Source organism: Pogona vitticeps, chromosome 1 (assembly GCF_051106095.1).
Source record: "Pogona vitticeps strain Pit_001003342236 chromosome 1, PviZW2.1, whole genome shotgun sequence".
NCBI lineage: Eukaryota > Metazoa > Chordata > Lepidosauria > Squamata > Agamidae > Pogona > Pogona vitticeps.
In genome coordinates, this window is record NC_135783.1 from 258777981 (window position 1) to 258804440 (window position 26460).

The 26460-nt window shown below is 40.2% G+C and overlaps 1 protein-coding gene across 2 annotated transcripts in view; it reads right to left on the minus strand.

Annotated features, from left to right (window-relative positions):
- PTPRJ (protein tyrosine phosphatase receptor type J) overlaps window positions 1-26460 on the minus strand; it is a 123201-nt gene that overhangs the window by 10941 nt on the left and 85800 nt on the right. Inside the window, exons 5-15 of one of the 2 annotated variants that reach the window (XM_072985684.2) lie at window positions 24439-24705; window positions 20018-20284; window positions 15653-15916; window positions 13493-13756; window positions 12182-12313; window positions 7040-7241; window positions 6793-6914; window positions 5710-5797; window positions 2852-2893; window positions 1032-1119; window positions 387-477 (exon numbers count right to left, since the gene is read on the minus strand). In XM_072985684.2, coding sequence (XP_072841785.2) covers window positions 387-477; window positions 1032-1119; window positions 2852-2893; window positions 5710-5797; window positions 6793-6914; window positions 7040-7241; window positions 12182-12313; window positions 13493-13756; window positions 15653-15916; window positions 20018-20284; window positions 24439-24705 — 1827 coding nt within the window. The remainder of the gene's footprint in view (window positions 1-386; window positions 478-1031; window positions 1120-2851; window positions 2894-5709; window positions 5798-6792; window positions 6915-7039; window positions 7242-12181; window positions 12314-13492; window positions 13757-15652; window positions 15917-20017; window positions 20285-24438; window positions 24706-26460) is intronic. The other variant, XM_078383852.1, reaches the window with a different exon arrangement.

The following is a 26460-nucleotide window of genomic DNA, read 5'->3' on the forward strand; positions in this document are numbered from 1 at the left end:
GGCTGCATTATGAGCTAACCTGGACCGCATGCGGCCCTTGGGCCGCAGGTTGGGCAAGCCTGCGTTAGAGCCTCTTCACCCCATTTAGTGTCATTCTGGAGGGTCCTCATTCACAAGCTGAGCTATGGAGGGATTAAGAGTGGTTGGAATGAAGAGTCTGGAAGTCACTGTATTACAAGTGGGAGACGCCCCTCAAGAAATCAAGCAGCAAAGTACGGAAAAACTCTGTTCTAGTTCTGCCCAGGGAAAGTTTTTTGAGTAGCTAATGGCAAGACTTGTGATTCAGCAAAAGGTGTTTCACCTAAAAACAGAAGATGTAGCATAGTGCTAGTAGTGAACAACTATTAATAGTAGGTTGAAAATAAAAATAAAGCTGAGGAACTTACATGGCAAAACATTGTTGTATCTGTTTTTGCCTTTGTTTTCTGGCAGTTCAGCTGCAAATTTGGGCTGATTTACACCAACCAGCCTGAGATTCTAAAGCAAAAAAAAAGTGATTTACTATTTTTTTCAAGCATGCAAACAGTTCCTGGATTTATTTATTTAATTATATTTCTACCCGCCCATCTAGACCAAAGGTCTACTTATTTAAAACATTTATAGCCTGTCCTATATCACATGATCTCCAGGTGGGTTACAAAGCTGTATAAAACAATTTCGAAACAGAAGATATTTAAAACAATTTAAAATCAAATATTTGAATATTTGACCTTTCAGCAGACAAACAACACTGCACTTAGAATAAAGTCATCTCAGTTTTTGAAGTCTCCAAGCTGTGTATTTATAGCTGATTTGCACCTTTTGGAACGCTGCAGTCTAACAAAAAACAGAGAAATCTTACAAACTGCAGGAAGCTGAGCCCCATTCACATTATCATTTGGGGACTAAAAGCAAAGGTGGAAAAATCTTAGCCTTTTATTTATGTTGAGGTAAGTACAAGGTTGACACAGCTTCTGTGCAGAAGAATTAACTAAACTAAACAAAATTAAACTAAACCACATTAAAAAGCTAACAATTTTTCAAGTTCATACCTCATATTCTTCTGCAAACCCACAGTTTGAGTCTGCTTTCTGTTTCTTAAAGTAGGAGTCAAAGTGATCAACCTTCATTGACTTTGATCTGTAAAAAAACAAGAACATCCACTTTATAGGACATAGTCTTTCCCCTACCCTCTTCCTGCAGCCATCAAAGGTACAAAAATATATATTCTCTGTAGCAGGTTTTTAGGATGCTTGGGAGGCTGTGGGAGAGAGAGAGGGATGCCAACTCTAAGAGAAACAATGGGATCTTACAGAAATTCACCGCTGACTTCTGAGCGTTATCTACTCTACAATTATTTTGCTTAAAACTCAAAAGGCCTACATTTCATGTCCTGCTAGTGACCAATCATGCATGCTATGGAAGGTTCCCCTCCCAAGTCCCTCTCCTCCCTGCAGCTGCCTAAGTAATGTGCTTCTGCTAAAAATCTGGTTTCCAGCCCCTCCAGGTGGGTACTTCAGTGAGGAGTAGAGGTTCCTCTCCTCTCAATTCTGGTGACAGAAAAACTTCTCTGAATAGATGCATCCACCCCAAAAGTGCTGTAGCACTTCAGAGACTAATTCTTAATTGTAGAATGAACTGAGCAGCCAGACATTCACTGCACATTATAATCTATGAGGGTGATAATTAAAGACTAAACAACAGAGATTTCGTTTAAAAAATCAAATCAAATCTGTATCTTGATAAGTGCTAAATATATGAAAAAAGTATCAAACATTTCTGACAGGAATCAAACTTTTTTGAGCAACTAAACAGGAATGTAACACATAATCAAATGGGATACAACAATTCTATTATTTATTTAAGGTTTAGTAAATTCTTTACATTTTTCTTAGATTTGGAGGGAAAGAAAAAAGAAAAAGAAAAAAAATATGCACATTACTAGTGGCATTAACTGAGCATATAAACTTCTATATTTAATAGGATTTAGATAAATTATACCATATAAAACACCAATTCCCTGCTGTGATATGAGTCTATCCAATTATGTTTTGGAGCAAAAGAATAGCTTTAGAAATTCATCTGGTGCATTGTTTAAGCTATGTTACTCCCATTTCCAATTTTTTGCTCCATAAGATGCACCTCTCCATAAGACACACCAAATTTTTAGGAGAAGAAAACAGGGAAATAATAATCTGTTTTCTTCTCCTAAAAATTTGGTGAGCCTTACGGAGAGGTCTGTCTTATGGAACACACCCCAGGACCCTTTAGAGACTCACCCTGCCCCCCGGGGGTCAGAGGGGGAGAAATCGCCACCTTCTGGTACTCTTTTGAAGCTTCCCAAGCCTCAAAAGAGTCCCAGAATGTGGCGATTTCGCTCGCGCCGGCCCTGTGGGGGTGGGGGGTGGGGGGAGCATCACAAGGGTCCTGGAAGGTTCACTCGGACCCTTGTGAGGCTTCCCCCACCCCCCACAGGGCCAGTGGGGGCAAAATCGCAAGCTTTGCTCCATAAGACGCACAGACTTTCCCCTCCAGTTTTTTTTGGGGGGGGGGGAAAGGGCGTCTTATGGAGCAAAAAATACAGTATATATTTATGTCTCTTTCTTCCTATTCCCCAATAAACTGCTTGAACCAAAAGGAAAGGGAAAAACAGTTCTTATAAAGGCCTAAGCAGATGCAATACCATTGACACAGGAACAGTGAGAAGAGATTTTAAAACTTAATGTAATTAGGACCTTAACTTAAAATGTTTTTAAAGGACTGGAATTGTTAAGGAATTCATTCCAATCCTGTTTATTTTTTAAAAAACTAGACTGAAATAACAAGTATAATTGACTCTTTATATTGGCTAAAGAAATAATGTTCCACTCACTCAATGATAGAAAATGGCACATCACTATTTTTTCCACCATCTCTGTAGAATTAAAAAAAATTAAAATTAGTTATTTCTTTTTTTCACTCTTTTAAGCATTTGCTTCGAACTAAATCCACATCTAACCTAGATATACTTTGTAAATATGCCCACATTATACCAGAAATTATGCAAGTCATCCATGTAGTCCAGCTTCTCTCTACAAGACAGAGCTAATTTACCCACCCAATCATGACAGACTGTGCAATGTCACAACGAACAGTGTCTGCACAGCTGTAGCTCTCCAGGTTATGGGAGGCAAATTCCAGAGATTAGAGGGTTACACCCACTTAAGTATTCACCCAAATTGTTTTTTCTTTTGAACATGTAGGTTCTTAAGAAGAAAAAAATTGGTATCCAATTGTGGTCATACATTATGAACAAAAATAAAAATAAAAATTGTGGGGTGGGGATCCAATCATAGCAGAATCCTCCCCCCCGTCAAACAACAAAAAGGGATTTTTTTTTCATCCCAGAAAAGGTTCTTTTAAAAAAAATGTAAATGTAAGATTCTATGGTTTTGTTTAATAGTGGTGCCTCGCTTTACGATTGCCCCACATTACGATGAATCTGCTTTATGACGATCTTTTTGCGATTGCAATTGCAAAACGATGGTCTAAATGGGGGAATTTCGCTTTGAGATGATCGGTTCCCTGCATCGGCAACTGATTCTTCGCAAAACGACATTTTTTAAACAGCTGATCGTCTGTTTCAAAATGGCCGCTGGGTGATTAAAATGGCTCCCCGCTGTGTTTAGGGATGGATTCCTCGCTGTACAGGCAGCAAAAATGGCCGCCATGTGGAGGATCTTCGCTGGACGGTGAGTTTTTACTCCATTGGAACACATCGAACAGGTTTCAATGCGTTTCAATGGCGTTTTTATTTTCGCTTTACAATGTTTTCGCTTAACGGTGATTTTCCTGGAACGGATTGTCGTCGTTAAGCAAGGCACCATTGTATATGAAAATCCTGAAAATTCATGTGCTAAATATTCAGATCTATTTAGTTGTATTGACTTTTATTCCAAGAGTACTATGAATTGTTTTCTACAATGAGGCTGCTAACAGAGAATTATCCTGCTCCCACAACCCCATCAAAAGCCCTATAATTTCTAGGTTCCGTTGAAAAAACAGCTGGCTGGATAGCTCAGTGGCTTAGGTATCTGGCTACAGAGCCAGAAGATGAGAGCTTGATTCCCCACTGTGCCTCCTGTGTGATCCTGGACAAGCTGCACAGTCCCAGGGTGGTCCCAGAAGAAGGGAATGCTAAATCACTTCTGTAGATTCTCTACCTGGGAAACCCTGAGAAGGGTCACGGTATGTCAGAATTGACTCAACGGCACACAATTATTATTACTGAAGAAACAAAAACAGTGAAACCAATCTGAGCCTGCTTTGAGTATCTAATTCAAATATTCCCATAAGTAATTTATTTTTTGGGGGGGCAAAAGTCTAGGGGAGACATCTGAACCTCTGAGGGCTGCATATGGCCTGCTAGCTGCATGTTGCCCACCCAATCTAGATCTTTCAAGGAAGCACTGAACGAGCCAGACCACATCTGAAAGCCAAACAGAAATAAACAAGGAACAATTTCTTTGAGACAAACTTAGGCATGTAAACACTCACAAAGCTTTCCCAAGAAGGAAATCACTGAGGCCCAACTTGCTCTAAATCCACACAACTTGCTGGAAAATGAAAAACAAGGAGAGTGGAACCTGTTTTAGCCTACTTTTATGGCAAATAGGCCATTAATTAAACATGACCATGCTGACTAAGCAATCCTGGGAAGTGCAGTCCAAAGATATAAACCCGGTAGAAAAACGTTTTTGAAAAGAAATAGTGTCTGCTCTGTCAGCTATCTGTATTAAGTAATTAGCTGTTGGTGGCTGCCAAATTACAGTGGTGACTTAACTTACGAACGCCTTGACCTACGAACATTTTGAGTTACGAATAGCTCTGTTCACAACATTTTGCTTTGACTTACGAACGAAAACCGTGGGGAAAGCGGGAAATGGATTTTGGACTGCCTGGTACTGTAATTTTAAAATGTAGAAATTGGTTTAAAAGGTGCTTGGTTTGGTTTAAAGCTGCTTGGTTTTAAAGGTCTTCTGTTTAAAGGTGTTCGTTCCCTCCCTCCCTGCCCTTTTTAAAACCTACGTTCATCTTAGATTAAAAGAAAAATTCTCCTCCTAGCAGTAGAGGACGGATTAACAGGTTTTGCATTAGTTCCTATGGGAACTAATGCTTTGACTTACAAACTGTGCCTTGACATGAGAACAAAAAAACAGTCAGAACGGATTAATTGGGTTTCAATGCATTCCTATGGGAAATGCTGCTTTGACTTGCAAACTTTTTGACTTACAAACATCTTCTGGGACGGATTAAGTTCATAAATCAAGGCACCACAGTATTGCTCTGAGGCTTCCCCTCCCCCCCCCCCATATTTTGGATGCCGAGGGAGAGGGCACTATGTAATAAAAGCAGGCTAAAATTGGTTTCACTTTCTTTCTTTCTTCAAAGGATGTTGATGATTGCAGAAATTTTTTTGTGTGAGGGTGGGTGGGAGATAGTTCTCTACTAACAAACTTTTAATTAAAAAACAATTCACCATTTGCTCAGAATGGCAGTCAATACAGTTCAATAGATCTATTTAGTGCAGCAATTCCTCAAATGTCCATTTATGTGAAACAGAAACCGTAGAATTTTGCCTCATCAAATATTAAACATCTAGAAATATCTAAGATGGCACAACGAAAACCTTCAACTTGATTGAGAAACATTTACCATTTTTTGTAAAGCAGAACAAAGCAGCTAACGTACCTTCTCTTTTTCCAGAATATGAATCCTACAATTACAGCAACAATTACAGCAGCCAGAACACATCCAACAACAGCTCCAGTGATGACATCTTCAAAAAATAAAGAAACAGCCAACATTTTGGTGATAAGTCAGAACATTTCTAAAAATGTAGATGGCAGAAGAATTTTTCAGCAAGATATCCTCAACAGCTAGTTTTGCTTTCCAGTTAGCAACAGATCATAGAGCTGATTCAGAACTGAGGTTTTACGGTTGCCCATTTTCAAATGTGGAATAAATTAGGGATAGGGCATTGTCAGTCTGCTCGATGTTCTGGAAGTCAGTTCTTGGAAGTCCCATGGTCAATAATCAAGGATTTGGGGGGTCAGAGTACAAAACATATGGCGGGCCACCTTTAGAATAAACATTCTGCGTATGTTCTGAATCTTGCATTACTCCCCAAAAGTGAAAATGGACACTCATCAGTATTTGAATTCCCAACTTGAAGAGCAGACAAGTAATCCATTGCACATATTGAATCTGGTTTCAACTCTTCCTGGCTTCACTGGTTTCTGTCTTTATGGCACTTCAGCATCACGTAAAACTTTTTTAGGAATTGTTTTATTTCTCCAGGATAGTTAATCCCTGAAAAATGTGTTTATATTATTTTGGCTTAACTTCATCTTTGTCATCTGCTTTTTAAAAAACAACTGTGATGTTTTACTTGTCTGTGTGTAATTTTAAATTTCTGCATTACCCAGGGAACTTACTGGAGGCAGGGTATAGACCCCCAAATAAAGCAAACAAACATATATATATATATATATATATATATATATATATATATATATATATATATATATATATATATATATATATATATATATATATATATATATATATATATATATATATATATATATATATATATATGTGTGTGTGTGTGTGTGTGTGTGTGTGTGTGTGTGTGTGTGTGTGTGTGTGTGTGTGTGTGTGTGTGTGTGTGTGTGTATACCATGTTTTCTTTCTATTCAAAGTTAGTATATACTTGCATTTAAAGAAAAGAGAGAATGTTGAGAACTCTCAATAACAATTTCATAGTTGTACCTGGGTTCTGAGGTAGGACTACAGTCCCTGAACTAGGCGAAAATGAGAGAAAACTCTTGTCCACATTGATGAGTTGAATTGTCTCATTTAAATTCATTTGAGTGAAACCAGCAACACACACCCTATAGGAGGAGAAAGCAATGACAACTAAGCTGCACAGTGTTTAATGACAAACACTAATATGTACTTCAGTGTCACTTTCATTCTGCACATAAGAAAATATAGTGAAAAACATGAAGAAAAATACCTGTATGAACCAAGGGGATCTAACTTTCCGTTGACATAACCATATACTTTAGATCCATCTCCTACTTTCATATCATACTGTTGACTGTTAGAGGAAGAGGAATACTTTTGCTGGACTTCAATGATAGATGCAACGTAAGCATTTGTTTTCTTTTTGATGAACTCATCATATGTATACTGCAAGGAATCATTAGAGATTGGTCCTATATGCAAAAAAACAAAATGTACAATAATATAATTTGTAAGCCAAATCTGGAAAATAGGTAGCTAGAGCCTCAGAGCACATCAGTGATAGAAACACCTAGTTATTTTTATAACAAAATTCAGTCATGCTATCAAAAATCAATATGCTTGTGTCCTATTTCAATGACCTCTTACTTAATATAGCTACCTGGTAAAATTTACTGATAATTGCAATAAGCGATATGTCAATGTACACCAACTGTATGATCAAATATTTCTGGATGACAAAAGTGACCACAAATTTCTGCATATGACGTTCCCCATCAGATCTTGGACATGTTCAAAGTATTTCACCAAATATATTAAACCTAACAGAGCTTTTCTCCAGTATCCATAACTACATAAAAAAAACCTAAAGCAAACAAATTTCATAACACAGCGTATTTGCAACTGAACACATTGCTTTCTCTTATCAAAGTCCTTGATGAGAACCAAGAAAGCTCTGGAACAAGATCTAGATAAGTAAACATGACTTGGCACCAGGCCTAGGACAAGGTCAAGATATTCCAAAGGAAAAGAAAATAGCCAATAAGGTTCCTTGAAAGAATTTTTTTAAAAAATCAATAGCACTTTCTTATCCCTGTAACTCAGCCCTATAAGATTGTGTGGGGGGGGGGGAAGCAGTGGGGAGTGAGATTGTTCCACTAATAAAAGCCATTCTGAGCCCAGAAGCAGAGCTGGAGCCCATGGTTTTGTTGTCAACAGATCCCACCTCTGCTGGTGCCATAAACCGGGTGGTGGGATGAGGGGTGGCAGGGTGCACAGGCCCCCAATACCCCTGTTTCCCAGTTTAATTGAAAATATATTTTTTAGCTACTGGAGTTGCAAGCGTGCTTTTTCAGTTAAGACATTTCCCCTAATTTTTATAAGTACAGTGGTGCCTCGCTTGACGAGGATAATTTGTTCCATTCAAATCACTGTTAAGCGAAATCCTTGTCAAGCAAAACGAAAAAGCCCATTGAAATGCACTGAAAAAGAAAGGTTACTTACCTGTAACCATGGTTCTTCGAGTGGACCTCTGTGAATTCACACATATGGGTTTAGTCTGCGCCTGCGCTGACATTCTCGGAGCATTATAGAGCTAAAAGTAACAATTTTATGGGATGATCCCCCATGAGGCACAAGCTCCTCCCACCCAAGATTCCCCTCAGTTCCTGCAATTTGTCCGCCGGGCATGAGAGTTATACAACAATAAGATGCCCATGACGACAGAGGGGAGGATGGGTGGGTAGTGTGAATTCACAGAGGTCCACTCGAAGAACCATGGTTACAGGTAAGTAACCTTTCTTTCTTCTTCGTGGCCTCTGTGAATACACACATATGGGTGACTGCCAAGCTTACTTATTGGCAGGTGGGACGTCACGGTAGGAAGGATGGCATCACATTTCTGCCAAATCCAGTGGTACTGCATGTACCTACGCATAGCCAGTATTGCTCTGCAAAGGTAGATGGCATGGATCATATTGGTGCACGGTAGATGTCGAGAGTCTCGATTCTACTCTGGATGCAGCCGAGGTAGACAGCACTCCGTGGAGCGAGGCTAACGCTGATTAGATGGTGACTCGTCTGACCGCTGGCAAGCCATAGATACAGCCTGGACCATCGATCTAGAGATGGATAGGAAGAAACTGGACTTTTGAAATGAAAATAATGAAAGCATCAAAAGAGCCTGTCATCTGTTTAGAAGCTCTGGTAGTGTCCAGAGAAAATGCTGGTGAGCGTCTTACATAAATATTGTGGAGCATGTGCTCTAAAGGAGATGATGGTGATCTGAAGAATGATGGTAAGATGAAGCATAGATAAACATGAAAATTAGTTGAATACGTCAGGAATAAGACATTAAAGTAGGAAGTCACTTTATCAGGAAAATTGAATAACAGGTGGATCAAACCACAATCCAGCTATTTCGCGTGTTCCCTTGGCAGATGACAGCCACTAGGAAGGCTGTTCAAAGTAAGTAATTTGGCACCTGAAGAGAAAATGGGCTCGAATGGCGGGCACATGAGTGAATTTAGAAATCTATAGACCATTGAGGAACAATGCGTTTACATGGAGGACGGGTGGTACTGAGTCCTGTGAAAAGATGTTTGACCCTAGAGTGAGACAAAAGTCCTACATACCAGAATAATCTGGTTAATGGGCAACAATAGCAGATATATAACATTTTAAAGCATAAACAGAAAGCCAAGTAGGCAACAGTTTCTAAGAAAGTTGGTAAGGTAGTTCTTTGTTTCAGTATATTTAATAAAGATTTATTTATTTACACATCGACATCGAGTTCATGGTTTTTGAGCTCGATCGAGCACTGATGCCAAAGTGGGAGTATTTCCCAGGTTGCCAAGTTCATGGACGATAGACCTGAATGGTAGACCATCCTTCCCTCCAAAGTTAGGAGGTGAGGAACCAGAGGGAACTGACATGTATCTGTCTATATCGATCTGAGACAGGCAAACTAGGACCAAATACCTCAAGGAAGTATTTGGATCGCATTTGATTAGGAATGATGGTGATGGAAGATTCTCTGTAGAATGAAATGTATCAGAGGGAAGAGTTATGGCAAATTCCCTGTCCACTGCCATATGAACATGTCCCCGACAGTGTTTCCGTCCGCACCTGCACAGGAGCAATAAAACCTGTTGTCGGCAGACAGACCCCAGTGAATACATTGAAGGTCGATACTTTCCAATGGTGATAGAACCGAACTTGCAATTACTTGGATTAGGGATCCTCTAGTTGGTCAAAAAGAAAAGATACCACTATTGGAGTGGTTCGAGGCTGAGTCTGGATTGCTTTAGCACTGAAGCCGTGGAGGTCATGAATTTGGGGAGATGATTGCTAGTAATTTTTTTTTTTTTTAGAAAAACATACGCTATAGTACCAGTACAGGTAGATGTCCATATCTTGCAGGGGAAGGTTATTATCAAACTGATGTCCTGTACCATCTGAAAGACCTTGCAGATGTTGAAAAATTGAATGGCAGTGAAACCTTAGGAATTACTGATTAGATAATAGTGTTGAGGCTGGAATCTGAAACTTACGGTAGAATACACATGAAAAGATTTCTGAGACCAAGGATGGGATGGATGCCTCTATCCTTTCTATGTATATAATAGCACAGAAGTAGAAGCCATGCATAAGCCAGATGTAGGAACTTGGATTATGGCATGTTTACCCAGGAGGCAGAGGTCTCTTCCTGGAGGATATAGACAAAAAGAGTGAGTCTAATGTTACTCAAAGGGGAACAAAGACAATTATATAATGTAACCTTGAGAGATGTGGTGACATTCTTGTATGAACCGAAATGTCTGGGAGGCTGAAACTCCAGATAAGGTTGAAAGGACTATGGGTAGAACTGAAAGAGCCTTCTATAGATACTAAGGATGCGACAGTAGTTGAAGCCCTTTGCATGTCAAGCAGTAATCCTGTGTTGCTTTGCTAGAGTCGTGGTCTCAGAGCAAGAATTTCTAAGCTCTGTTTTAATGGATTCCAAGAGAGGTAGAATCTGAGACCAAAACTGCTCCAGGTAGGCGCCTATTGTGATTGATAGTTGGCCACATGGAGCAGAAGTGAATGAAGGGAATAAGTCTCCCTGCCAAAGACATCAATGTTTCCGTATTCTTATTAGTAGGGTTCAGGGAAATCATTTCTCATTTTGGATAAATTTGTTCTACGATGATAGAAATGGCACTGGAGTCATCCCAAAATTTCTATATCATTTCCTCGTACCTTGTACCTGTGATATATTCTTCCTAGATCTTTAACAGGAAGTGGCTTGGTGCAAGCATCCTTTATTAGCTTCAGCGTAGTTAGTGTAAGTGCTCAGCTAAGTGATGGCCGGGTCTGGAAAAGGCGGTTCCTCCATTCCCAATAGACGGGATGCGGTGAACCGAGAAGTGAGCTGTGCAAATGAAAAGAAGCACACTGAAGGTGACAGAGGATGATAATGGATCGCATCATATTGGAGGGAGAGTAAGCCAAGTAGCTGGCAAGTGAAAAGAAAACAACTCATGGGGGATCGTAGATTAGATAATTGAGAAGGGAAAGAATCCAATTTAGAGGGAACTGATCAATAAGCTAAGGGGAAAAACCCCTGTGGAAATAGCTCTATGCTCTGTAGAACTTTACAGCACGGCGGAAAAAAGGAACTGAGGGGAATCTTGGGTGGGAGGAGCTTGTGCCTCATGGGGGATCATCCCATAAAATTGTTACTTTTAGCTCTAGAATGCTCCGAGAATGTCAGCGCAGGCGCAGACTAAACCCATATGTGTGTATTCACAGAGGCCACAAAGAAGTACTGGTTCAATGTGTTCCAATGGGCTAAATACCTCATCGTAAAGCAAAGATCCTCCATAGGGTGGCCATTTTCCTGTGCCTGTATAGCGAGGAATCTGTCCTAAGGCAAGTGGAGAGCCATTTTGCACAGCGGGTGGCCATTTTAGAGCCGCCGATCAGCTGTTTTAAAATAGTTGTCTAGCGAAAAATCGGTTCCCGAAGTAGGGAACCGATCATTGTGAAGTGAATTTTTCCTATTAGAACATTGTATTGCGATCGCAAAAACCTCATCGTCAAACGGTTTCATCGTTTAATGAGGTAATTGTTAAGCGAGGCACCACTGTATAAATAATCAAGGAAGTAGGGATCAAGAGAGCAGCCCTCCAAGGTCCATGGATGGACATGTGCAGCTCCTAAAGTTCTGGAGATCCTGTGGTCCTGCTTTAATGCCTTTGCAAACGTAATCAGGAATGACCACTGCATGCTCCTTATGTTGCATTTTAATGCTGGGGGAGAACCTGATTACCATTTTCTTACCTTTTTTTAAAGAAAAGAAAGTGCAGAACTCTCAGCTCCTTGCATATCAAAGAAAGCAAATGGCAAATAGGCACACTGCATATACATTTACCTTCTGAAGTTGTGACCACTATTGCGTATGCTGTTACAGGTCCATGTGTTGAATTAAAGACACCAAACTGAACATTCAAAGAATAGTGATTTAATGCTTTGACAGCAGGGGGATCAGATGGAGGTGGAGGATCTGGAAAACAAATAGGTTCCAATGTCTTTGACAGCATATATAGAAGGAGTGAGAAGAAAGCACTGTTTAAAAATATGTAAATCTCATTTAGAAGCCATGCTTGAGCAGATAAACAATAGACCATTTTTAGTGTTCTTCTTATTACTTATCCATGCTGAGAACTATTGTAACCCCTTCAGTGCAGTGTGGTGCTTTCTCTACCTTACTGATAATACTGATCCCCATTTTGAATCACCAGGATTTTCTGAAGAGCATGCATGCCAATAGGGCAGCTGTAAGGAATCAATGTCAAGCCGTGAAGGAATCACATGGTTAGTGACAACACACATTGCAAATGACGCACACAGAAGTCATCACACGGCTAGTGTCTGTGGAGATTATTGCTGTACTGCCCCGTAGCACAGAGCTGGTATGGAATGGTATATGCATCAGACACATGGTGATCCTAATAGGATTTTCACAGTTTATGAAGTATTTCAAGAATAGTTTGAACCTATGTACTCCCTATTCGTCAATGATCTTCCATGGTTGGGAGGTTTGAATTCAGATCTACTGAGTCCAATGATCAGCAGGCAACATTTCCAATCCTATACTCTAAGTGAAGCTGCATGGACATATAGAGAAGCTTCCTCAGTGGCTGCCACACAACTATGCAACCCCCTCCCCACTGAGGTTCGCTGAAATCCAAGCTTAATTCTCTCTGGCACAGCTGTAACCTTTTAGTATTTGAAGATGTCTCTATGCAACCACCTTGCATAGGCAGGGATATTTCAGTCTTTTATGTGCTAGGTCTGTAATTAGATGTTCTGTTCTGCATTTTTAAAGAGATAGCTGTGTCAACCTGTTGCAGCACAAACAACAAATAATCCTGTGCCACTACAAAGACCAACAATAAATGCGATAGTCTTTATTTGCTCTTTTTTCTTACACGGTTGCTACTCACCTCTGATGGGGAAAGAGGTGCACATTGTAAGAAATAAACTGCTGCATTTGTAAGATGTAAGATCCTTAGCTGTATAACCACCCTGTGTGTCTGTGTACTTCCTCTGCCATATGTATATTTGGTTAGCTACCAAGCCAACAGTTGTGTAATTCATCAATCTGAATTAAATAATCCATTTCAGAAGAATATACTTCCTCACTCCACACCCAGTTCAAGAAAAGTAGCTTTATGCTTACCAGTAATACTTGTGTGACATGTTATTTCTTTAGGAATGCTCTCTTTTTCACATGAACGAGTTATAACTTGAACAGTGTAGTTGGTAAAATAACTCAAATTTGTTACTGTGGTGTTATATTCTTTAGATAATGTTTTGTTCCAAGGATTATTTAAGACAAGAAGGTGGAAGCCTACAAATGTCCCATTTGGAGGAGTCCAGTTGAGAATCAGTTCTGCCTGTTTAGCCACTGGCTCACACATCAATACATCCACTGATGCTGGAACTGCAACAAAAGAGTAGGAGAGGAACTGGTGGTCATGTCAGGATTTTAATTAACACATGATACTGCAGTGAAAAAATCAGCTACAAAACACCCCAGTTCTTCTCACACTATGTTCTTTTTCTTCTTTATCTCCATATCATATACTTATCATTCATCCCAGCAATGTAAATGAATAAAAATCATACTACAAATAGCAGAACCACTCGTACTGCACACAGAGAAACGACACCTTGAACTAAGATAAAAGGATTTCTATCTGGCATATTAATGCAGACTATAAGCAGAAATTCAGTTACCTCAGAGCAAGCTCCACTAAATTCAGTGGAATTCACTCTTGAATAGATAGATATTTATAGGATTGTGAAAAAACTGAAGCTCTGGTTGCAGATTTACAAAAGGAGAGGACAGCAGTAGAAATTAACAATGCCACTAATTTAAGTATTTATATATGATATGAAAGGCTTGAGATTATATTCACAAAGTGGCTGAGATGACATTGCTCAGAGGAAGAAACCAAGTGGTGGTTGTTGTTGTTGTTGTTGTTGTTGTTGTTGTTGTTGTTGTTGTTGTTGTTCCTAAAAGCTATTCATTCCCGATTTCTCTTTGGTTTTATTATAAATATATTTTCCTAGTACCAAATGTAGTTGGTACTGATTGAGCCAATAAAGAAACTATTCAATAAATGTTATGAAGGGTAATTTCTTTACAATGATTAACACACTGATTTTTAAGAATGTTTAAAGTTTTTTTAAAAAAGCTTCACAAGAAGCAATTCTTGATGAAAGAGAATTTTATGTTCAGGCTATGTTTCACGCTGTCTTCTGCTTTTTAGATATACATATATGGCAAAGAAACACAAACATAATGAACTATCAGCAATTAAGATATATACTAAAGGTTACTGAACTGGCAACCTGAATAATACTAATTTTAGAAGAAGTAGCTGTGTTAGTCTGTGCCAAACAAAATAAAACAAAAGAATAAAGAAGACAAATATGTTGCAGTACCTTAAAGACTAACTGCTATATTTTAATGTGAGCTTTTGTGGACAGGCCCACTTCCCTAGAAACTCAGACTTGGTGTGTACCTGTGAAAAGTCAGCAGGCCTGGCTCCAGAAGGGAAGCTGGGCCGCTCTCTCTAAAGATGGCAGGGGCGGAGGACAAAGACGAAGAGGTGGTAGGACCAGGTAGGGAAACAACAGGGGCAACAGGAAGGGGACAGGGCATCTGTTTTGCTGAAAACAAAGTACTGAGTGGAAAAAAGTTCAGCGCTTTGTTTCATTTCAGCAAAATGGGAACCCCGAACTGAACTATGAACTAAATCATGGACCAGCCTGACTTGTGGGGTTTTTTTTTTGGTTCATAGTTCAGTCCATGTCCATCTCTACTTACCCTTATGAAGTTTCTCTTAAAGACTAGTCAAGAATTGCAAGTTCCACCTAATGGTTCTGAATTTGTCCTCCGGTGCAAAAACAAAATGTGCTTCATACAAAGCATGTTTGCTTAGACCCATAAACATTGTGCCTCAGAACAGTTACTCTTCATTTGTTTTGCAAATACAGATGTTATCATAGAATCATAGAACAGTGAAGTTGGAAGGGGCCTATAAGGCCATCAAGTCCAACCCCCTGCTCGATGTAGGGATACAATACAATATTATATTTGGATATGATTTATTCTGTAGTTCTTAATTCTAGTGATAAGCATAGCACATAAGAAACAAAATAAGTAAGATACACATACAATATAAAAGATTAAACACTTTTCTCCAAAAAGAAATGTTGGAGGCTCTCTTATTTTCATGCATATTTTATCCCCTGAACCCCTTTTATATTCATCACTGGCAGTTATACATTGGTGAAGACTTTACTGCATCTTACTATTTAACAAACTTACTTGTACAATAATTTATGGAGCTTGACTTTCCTTCCGTCTTCATATCTCCTGCAATTGAATATATGCTGAATGTGTACTGAGTCCCAGGGCTTAGCCCTGAAATTACAGCACTGGTATCTGCGAAGACCGTGTTCACACCAGCTCCCTCACTGACATTTATCCTATAGAAGTACTCAACAGATGCCAAATCAGAGTTCTTCCATGTTAAGTTGACCACTGTTGTACTGATGTCTGTAACACTTATGTTGAACACTGAGCTGGGAACTGTTAAGAAAAAATGTATGTATGTAAGTATGTATAGACATTTCCATATTGCCTTGCATTTGCAAAATTTCAAAGTGGTCTACAATATTGCAAGGTTAAAAACCATAAAATAAAATCTAAAATTTAAGACAAAACAGTAACATTTCATTATACAGTGGGGTCTTGACTTGAGAACTTAATCCGTATTGGAAGGCAGTTCTCAAGTCAAAAAGTTCTCAAGTCAAATCTGCATTTCCCATAGGAATGCATTGAAAACCATTTGATCCGTATCTGCTCTTTTCCGTCCATAGAAACTAATGGGAAGCTGCTATTCCGCCTTCGACCACTAGAGGGGGATATTTTGTTTCTTTTTTTCTTAGGTCAAGAAAGGTTCAGGGAAGGCAGGGAAAATACAGTCCAGGCAGTACAGTACCAGGCAGTCCGAAGACTGTCTCCCAATCCACTCTCTAAACGTTGGGAGGAGTGAGGAAGCAGACAGGCACCCTTTTCACTGGCCAACAGTTAACTGAAAGTTCAAATTTTGCACTTTCCCTGCCTCCCAAGTGGTTTTTTTTCAGTTCTTAACTCAAATCTAAGTACTTAAGTCAAGTCAATATTTTCCTATGAGAGTGGTTCTTAAGTCAAAATGTTCTTAACTCGAGCCGTTCTTAAGTCAAGACCCCACTGTAATCACAAAAATCTCTAGGGGTAGCCAATTAGATGGGTCCACAACAAAAAAACCGCTGGTCACCATAATCATCCAATTTCCTGAAAAGGGCAAAAAGCTGATCCCACAGCTATAAATACTCAACTATCCCACAAACTGCACCAGAGCACAGACAGACTCCTGTCCTCTGAAGATGCTGGCCACAGAGACTGGTGAAACATTAGGAAGAAAAATCTCATGAACATGGCCAGGCAGCCCAAAAAACCTACAACAACCATTGGATCCTATAAGCCTTCGAGAATACATTTTAAAAAAAAGACATCATAGGCCCGTTTTCTCTTGCCTAGTAATGCTGGTGTAACACAAATGGTGTACATTTTGGAGATGAATTGCCTGAAGTGAAGAAATCATCAGAGACATTATCTATGGCATACTGACTTCTGTGACAACATGCGATTTATAATGTCTACCATGATTTTTTAACTTGGGGCAGTTTTCCTCCAAAATTATGCCATTTGCCTACTATACAAGAGGATTTTGGCCATAAACACATAAAATGTAGATAGCTAAAATAGTTCTCTCATATAAGGAGAACAAAAAATACAGACTGCTACACCTGATTCAAGATTTGTGTCAGAATAAATGGGAAAATAGGTGAGAGAAGGAGACTTATCCAAAAAACCCTAGAAAACTGGTCTGGATGCAAAGCACTTTAATTGCAGAGCTACTGTATTCAAAGTGAGAATAGCTGTGATGATGTTCCTCATCCAATTAACACTAAGAAACAAATAAGTCTTTAACTGGCACCATGAAAACTCTGCAGTGGCCTCATCACAGTACAGAGATCACTCCAAATGGCAAGCACTACTCCTGAAAAGGGCTTCTTCCACATTGAAATGAATGGAGCTTATTAGGCCACAGTAACCTTCATAGGGACGTAGTGGCACTGTGGGTTAAACCGTAGAAAGCCTCTGGGCTGCAAGGTTGAAAGACCAGCAGTTTGAACCCATGTGACAGAGTGAGCTCCCATCACTTGTTGCAGCTCCTGCCAACCTAGCAGTTTAAAAGCATGCAAATATCAGTAGATAAACAGGTACCGCCATAGTGGGAAGGTTCCGTGTCTAGTCGCACTGGCCACGTGACCACGGAAACTGTCTATGGATAAATGCTGGCTCTCTAAGGCTTGGAAACGGGGATGAGCACCACCCCCTAGAGCCAAACACGACTGGACTAATTGTCAAGAGGAACCTTTACCTTTTAACTTTAACCTTCAGATATATGCTGAACAATGGTTGGATTTAGCAACACCATGCTGCAAATCTGCATTTCTTTTTAATAATTATTATCAAGTACTTATTGTAAACTGATCTATTCCTCAATAAGGCCATAGTCCTGTCACAGGGCAATTCAAATGTTACCTCAGTTCTAATTTTACACCTGAAATAGCTGCCACTTATTTAAACAGTGAACCATGGAGGGGACTGCAGTCACAGAATTAATGAGTTACACATCTGGGTGTACTTGTTTGCTGGCCAGTATCAAAGAGGAACAATGTGAAACTGAATGCACTGGAGTGCCTTGTGGGAGATCTGGCACCCAATCCCACTTCTGGCTTCTGAGTTAACGTCGTTCATCATAGATACAAGTCTAATTCATTCTGATAAACCAGAATCCTGCAACTGTATATGATGCTTTATCACTTCTGCTTGGCTTCTCCTGCCAGCACCAACCAAGCTGGGACCTTTCCATTTTGCTAAATGTGATGTCTGCATCCTGATCTCTCACTAAATCAAGAACAAAACCCTGACTTACGATTGGTCTATTAGGAAACCATCAATCCACAGAATGGTATTTTTACATGGTTTTTACTTTTAACTAGAGATGGGGACACATTGGAAAAAATGGTGCTTTGTCAGGATTCATCATTCGTTAAAGTTGACAAAGGGATGAACTGATGAAGCACCAAATTTTAGTAACGAATTGTTTTTATTTTATTTACTATTGAATTTTTATACACAAATAGAGTAGCATAAAAAAGCTTAGTAACAATACTTTTATACATAGTTATAGTATCCTCGGCTTTTAACTTTAAACTCTTATTTTAATATTTTAAAAAATAATTTACAGATTTTGTAACATTTTTAGGTTATAAAATTACTAGAAGTCTGTTGCCACTACATTTATTCAACCCACTACTGGTTTTTATGCTGCATTTAGACATTACAGTTTTACATTCTAACTATAACTTCTCTTTTATTGTTGTCAGCCAACCAAGAACCTGTACTAATTGGGATGTGTTAACGGTTGTGAAAGAGAGAGAGAGAGAGATAAGTGGGGAGAGAAGAATATAGGTAAAATAAATCTGAGGACACATTTTAGAGGGAAATATATAGGTTGAAGGTAATAGCAGAATGTATAGTACAGTATTGGTAAACTGTTTATACTAAATTAAATGCAATTATACTAGGTAGGAGCAGCAAAACATGCAGAAAAGCTATAGTTCTACAGCACATTATAAATTTCATGTGATCATTTTTCTCCTTGCCATTGCTGTGAGTATACCATTATATGTGTGCAAATTACTATACAGTGGTGCCTCGCTTAACGAGTGCCTCGCTGAGAGATGAAATCACTTAACGAGGGGCTCTGGGCCATCGCTGGAGCATTCGCTCAGCGATGGCCCCTATGGCGTTTTTTCGGTTTGCGATATTCGCTAAGCGATTCGCTTAGCAAATATCGCATAACGAAGCGGGGGAGAACAGCTGATCGGCGGTTCCAAAATGGCCGCCGGAAGGTCCGCACCGCATTTTCGCGCCCTGCCCTCACTTACCGAGGGCGTGAAAATGGCGGCGCTATGGAGGAACATCGCTTAACTGTGAGTTTTAAAGCCATAGGAATGCATTGAACAAAGTTCAATGCGTTTCTATGGCTTTTTAAATTCCGTTTAGCGATGTTTCGCTATAGCGAAGGTTAATCCGGAATGGATTAACCTCGCTATGCGAGGCACCACTGTACTTCTTAAATTTATTTACTCACTTGTATGAAGAGATCATTTGGTTTTCCTACAATTTTTCCATCAGCTGCTACTAGAAGGATTTAAAAATATATGATATTCCAAGTTCCAAGTGTACAATTAAAAGATGGGTGCTATTAAATGAGACCCATTAAACAGAATACAATCTTTCTATTTCTAATAAGCAAATGTAGCTAGAAGCATTTTGATCATCATTTTCTCACACAAAACTAGATAGCCAACCACTAAGAGAAAACTAGTCTGAAAAAAAGAGATATTTCCCTGCTTGTTGAAGGACAGCAAAGATAGGGTCAGTCTGGCCTCTGATAGGAAGACGTTGCAGAGTTTGGGAGCAGTGACAAAGAAGGCCCTCTCCCATGTCCACAAAAAACACAACTGTTTTGTATACTTAGAATCACCTTGATAGATGTTGTGTACTCACTTGTATACAGTGATGTATTCTTTGGCTCTCCCTCAGTTTTATTATCAGGGGCGACTGGATAGACGGTGAACCTATACCATGTTCCAGGTTCCAGGTTGCTAATTACTGCACTGGTGGTATCAGAAGACTCATTTCTAAGAGATGCATTACTTTCTATTTCTATTTGGTATGTATAGTTAGTAGCTCGCAGGTCTTCGTTTTTCCATGTTAAATTCACTGTTGTGGTACCGATGCTTTCCACGCGAAGATCAGACACTGGACTGGGCTCTGTTGAAGAAGGAGACAGCTGAATGATTTAGCATGCTGTGGTGTGGTTCCGATAGAGTCTGGTATGCTGCTAACTGTGTGGCCAGCTATCCTCCTCTCAAGCTTTAAAACATTTTCATCATGATAGCAGAGATACAAGCGCTGAGCAAGCTCACTTACAGTCAGCAGGTTCATTCATGTTGCATATGTATTCTGTCTTCCACTGCACTTACCAAAGGACAAACAATTTGCAGAAATAATTACATGGTGCTGGATAAGTAGCCTGGTGTAAATTTAGGGGCCATTTTAAATACCTGCAATCAGTTTGCCTTCAACTGATGTAAACATCTGTCACTCCTGTTTGAACAGGTAAAGTTCTGCTTTGTCCTATACTCAGGCCCACATGCAGCAAGTGAATAAGCTTCTGGAGGGCATCTAACTAGGTCTCTGCTCATTTGCTCTTTGTACAAACGTGTACCTGCCCCGCTTCCTTTCCGGAATCAAAACCAAGAAGGTGACCACCATTACTGCAGCACACATATTATTATTATTATTATTATTATTATTATTATTATTATTATTATTATTATTATTATTATTATTATTATTATTATTATTATTATTATTGTTGTTGTTGTTGTTGTTGTTGTTGTTGTTGTTGTTGTTGTTGTTGTTGTTGTTGTTGTTGTTGTTGTTGTTGTTGTTGTTGTTGTTGTTTACTTTTTGCCCCCATACATCAATACATTGGTAAAAGTATGCCAGCAGGGTGCCACCACGTTTACATTACTGGCCAGTAACAATATTTTTTATTTGTATTGGAAGTTACATTAAAGCATTGCTATGCCAATGTCACTGGGGGTGTGTGTGATTGCCAGTACTACCGTGCAGATATCCCATATCCATTGTGTGCAATGCATTTCTGCAGAAGCAGCCAGTACAATAGAGGGCACTTTCCTAAACAGAACCCCCTTCCTGAGCAAACTGTCTCTGCTGGTCCTCCTCGATATCTCTGCTGCCTTTGATACCGTCAACCACACTATCCTCCTGGGGAGGCTCTCTGAGTTGTGAACTGGTGGCCTGACTCTTGCCTCACTCTGATCCTTCTTGGAGGACTGTCCCCAGAGAGTGCAGATTGGAGAGAGTTTCTTGGCCCCGTGGTGCTTCAATTGTGGGGTTCCACAGGGCTCGATCATCTCTCCAGTGCAGTTTAACATCTATATGAGGCTGCTGGGAGGGGTCATAGGGGAAGGTGGGGCTTCATGTCATCATTATGCTGATGATACTCAGCTCTACATCTCATTTTTCCCAACAACAGTGGATGCTGTTTCATCCCTTGAGGGCTGCCTGGGGGTTCTTCAGCAATGGATGCAGGTGAATGGACTGAGGCTGAATCCAGGCAAGATGGAGGTCCTTCTGTGAGGGTGCCATTCCCAAGGTTGCTAAGCCACATGGGTGTTGTAGTGTAGAGAAAACTCTCCTAGTATCCTGTGGCAGCTCCTCCCCTCAGAAGCAGCCACAAGACAAGGGTCTGGGAAACCCCCTCTCCTTGGGGTGTGTGTGTGTGACTCTCAGCACTAAGAGTGAGGTTCGCAGTTTGGGTGTACACCTGGACCCAGCGCTCACCATGGAGACCCAGGTGTCGTCAGTGGTCTATTCCGCACATTTCCACCTTTGGTGGATTGCCCAGCTGTGTCCCTATCTTGATGTGGGGGCGCTCACCACTTTGGTCCATGTGCTCATAGTCTCAAGATTAGACTACTGTAATGCGCTCTACATGGGGCTGCCTTTGAGACTGATGTGGAAACTTCAGATGGTACAGATTACGGCTAGATTTCTTACTGGAGTGAAAAGGTACTATCATATTTCCCCCACTCTGGCCGCCTTGTATTGACCATTCATTTCCACATTGATTTCAAAGTTCTTATGATTACATATAAAGCTATAAACAGTTTAGGACCCAGATATCTGGCACAGCACCTTCTCCCACCCAGTTCTGCCAGGGTCACTCATTCCAGCCAGGCTGGGCAGCTGAGGGGCCTAACGCCAAGGGAGGTTCGGAAGGAAGGAATGAGGAATAGGGCCTTCTCGGCAGTGGCCCCTCATCTTTGGAACAACTTGCAAGTGGAGATCCGCCTGGCTCCCTCTCTGGATGTTTTCCGGAATAAACTTAAAACCTGGCTATTTGGGTAGGCTTTCCCTCCTGCTGTATCTTAATTTCTTATACTTTACCACTTTGGATCTATAATATATACTTATTGGTTTTATTGTTTTTAAATTTGTAAACTGCCCAGAGTAGATGTTTGGTCTAGATGGGTGGGATAGAAATCCAATAAATAAATAAAACAAATAAATGTTCCCTCTAATTTTCAGCTCCACTGGTCAGGGCTCCACCCCCTGTGTGCGAGTTTGCCCCACCATGTGTGACAGTCTGCCCTCCCCCATGCAGGATTACATTGTGATCAGAATGAAAGGAGCTGGAAGCAATCACTGTGGTTGCATGAGGGAGGAGGAAAACTGTGGAGGGCGGTAGAGTCACATGTACTTGCACAGTCACACACCTTAGAGCGAACCTTGTTCCTGTTATGTCAATGTATTGATAACTATTGAATGCATGTGTATGTGTGCTTATGTGTAAGTAAATTGCCTTTGAAGCAAGAGAGAAAATACAGCGGTGCCCCACATGACGATGATAATCCGTTCCATAAAAATCGCTGTCTTGTGAAAACATCGTCTTGCGAAAACCGTTTCCTCATTGAAATGCATTGAAACCCATTTAATGTGTTCCAATGGGGAAAAATCATCATTGTTTTGCGAAGATCGCCCATAGGGAAGCCATTTTGTGAAGCGCCGATCAGCTGTTAAAATGGCTGTCCTCCAAATCATCGGTCCCGAAAACACCCGTTTTGCAAAGCGCCAATCAGTGCCAAAACTGTCGTCTTGCAAGAAATGGTTTGTGAGGCACGGACCCAAACATTGTCCAGTGAAAATCGCCCATTGGAAACACTGTTTTGAGAATCACTATAGCGATCGCAAAACCTCATTGTCATGTCGATTCGTTGTTTTGCAAGGTCGTCGTCTAGAGGGGCACCACTGTAAACCGGTGCCATGGTGTAGCCGGCCATAACTATCCAAACAGGATGAAATAAATTGGTATGGCTAAAAGTTCCTGGGACATTCGTCTCGGGATATAAACCATGTGACCACAATTCAGTACAATAGAGGTATGGAAAATATCAGAAAAAATGGAAAACATTTCCCTCATGTGACCAGGGCCTCAGCTGAATATCCTTCAGGAGCACCACTACCTGCTATTGGATAGATTTTTAACATAAGCTTTTTTTGGCATGATTTATAGATCCTCAATTTTTATTTTTATTTTTAAGACTAGAGATGGGGGTATTCGTATTCGCCTCTCTGCCAGGTCGAGGAGTGGCTAATCCACCACGAGCTCCGTGTGATAGGAAGGGAGCGCGGAGCCCATGGCAGCAGCGGAATGGTGAGTGGATGGTCTGGCCCCAGCGGGCCAGACCTTTATTATCTCCACCTGTGGGAGGATATTAGTATTTGTATATGAATAACCCATCTCTATTTAAGACCTATTAACTTCCAGTTGCTACTGTAAGTTGTTATTCTTATTTTATCTTCTGTTGCTAGTTTCTGTCTTGTATTCAGGCATTAAGATGCAACTACCTAATGGTCAGTTCCCTTTTACTGTAAACACCTCAGAAATTTCTATTACAGGGTAACATAGAGCTGTAAAATAAACGAATAAATTTGAATTAAATAAATCAGAAAATAACTTTCAGAGGACAAGGTATTAGACCAACAGAATGTGCATTGCTGACAAATTTGTTGTATTAAAAAGGTATGCAAATTGTATTAACCGGTAAAGCTTAACTATAGTTCTCTTGCACATTATAGATTTCATGACCTCATTTTTCTTTTTGACTCAATGTTGTGAATGTAAACAAATACATTTTTTTAAAAATAATATCCTAAACTGCAGAGCTGGAAGGGCCTCTATGACCCACCAAGAACAGCCCATCAAAGAAACACAGCGGGGAATTCAACTTCCAACCTCTGGCTCCATGGCCAGAGATCTAAACCACTCAGATATCCAGCAGTACAATTCCTTTCTACACATATAATCACACCATTAGATTTTGTGTACTCACTTGTATACAGCGATGTATCCTTTGGCTCTCCCTCAGTTTTATTATCAGGAGCAACCGGATAGACGGTGAACCTATACCATGTTCCGGGTTCCAGGTTGCTAATTACTGCACTGGTGGTATCAGAGGACTCATTTCTCGGAGATGCATTTCCTTCTATTTCTATTCGGTAGGTATAGTCAGTAGCATGCAGGTCTTCATTCTTCCATGTTAAATTCACTGTTGTGGTACCGATGCTTTGAACATGAAGCTCAGAAACTGGGCTGGGCTCTGTTCAAGAAAGAGACAATTCATTATTTTTGACTCTATATTGTTAACATAGAGCAGGGGTCTCCAAACTTTGACCATGAGGGTATCACCGGACATTTTCAACATTTTTGAGAGCCAAAGGAACAGGAATGTGTGGCCACACGCACACGCATGCACCGCTCCACTCGCACCCCTGCACGCACACCCAAGAGCACCCTCACATGCACAGATGCTTCCTCACCCACCTCCCCATGTGCACAGGCTAAGTGAACAGGCTGGATAAAACAGCAAGGCAGACCAGATGTGGCCCGCGGGCTATAGTTTGGACACCCCTGACATAGAGGAATCCAATGTTTGTGTATTATTTTAAATATGTATACCTCTTCTGTCTCCCAAGAAGGACCCAAAGGGGCTTACAGTATTAAAACAACAAAAGAACATTAAAAGATAATAAGAATAATTTATAAAAACATACAAGAAGAAATTAAAAATATATAATATTAAAAACTTGTAGATAAAAATCACTGAAACACATTAAAAACACAAGAAACACAAAGGTACTGTTTTAACAACCACCTCTTAGATAACAAGCTACTGTACTAAGAAAATGTTGGTCTGAAAAGAAAGATCTTTGCCAGCATGTGGACGGACAGCAAAGAAAGAAAAATCTGGTCTCCCACAGGAAGGTGCTCCAGAGTTTGGGAGCAGCAACAGAGAAGGGCCTCGCCCATGTCCACAACCAATTCATTTGTTTTGTATACTTAGAATCACCTTGATAGATTTTGTGTACTCACTTGTATACAGCAATGTATCCTTTGGCTCTCCCTCAGTTTTATTATCAGGGGCGACTGGATAGATGTTGAACCTATACCATGTTCCGGGTTCCAGGTTGCTAATTACTGCACTGGTGGTATCAGAAGACTCATTTCTAAGAGATGCATTTCCTTCTATTTCTATTCGGTAGGTATAGTTAGTAGCATGCAGGTCTTCGCTCTTCCATGTTAAATTCACTGTTGTGGTACTGACGCTTTCAACGTGAAGCTCAGAAACTGGATTGGGCTCTGTTCAAGAAAGAGACAATTCATTACTTTTGACTTTATATTGTAAAGGGAAGGAAATAAGGTGGGCATGAGTGCGAGTCACATTACAAACAATGAGAACATGGAACCAAGATATCTATCTGCAGCCCTTGTGGGCTCTTGTATATGTGATTTGAAATGTAATACGGGCTGCGAATCAAATCACAGTGAAATCCAATTCTCTCAATTCAGGTCTCAAATGAAGCCACATCCTTTGATAGCCAACCACTAAGAGAAAGCTAGTCTGAAAAGATAGATATTTGCCCACTTGTGGAAGGACAGCAAAGACAGGGCTGTGACAAACCCAGACCTACTGGAGGATGCCACAGTTTCACTAAGCTGCCACCAACCATTCCCTATAAGAAGTCACACAGACCAGGGATGGATTTTCAACAAATAAAAGAATAAGGTTTATTTAAAACAACACACAGGGAAAATAAAATGATCAAATGAATAAGATACAGTAACGTGGCTTAGTCTCAATCATACATACACACAGTTTGGTTCACACAGAACACTTAACTTGAAGCACAGACCCTGAACCTATCAGTTCTGGCTAACCATACAGACACCTGAACCTATCAGGTTGGTACTGACTGACACACAGTAGTACCCTGTCTGACACACAGACTCTCACTCAAGCTTCTTCTCTCAGCTCTTCTCCAGCTTCTCCTTCACGCTTCACATATATATACAG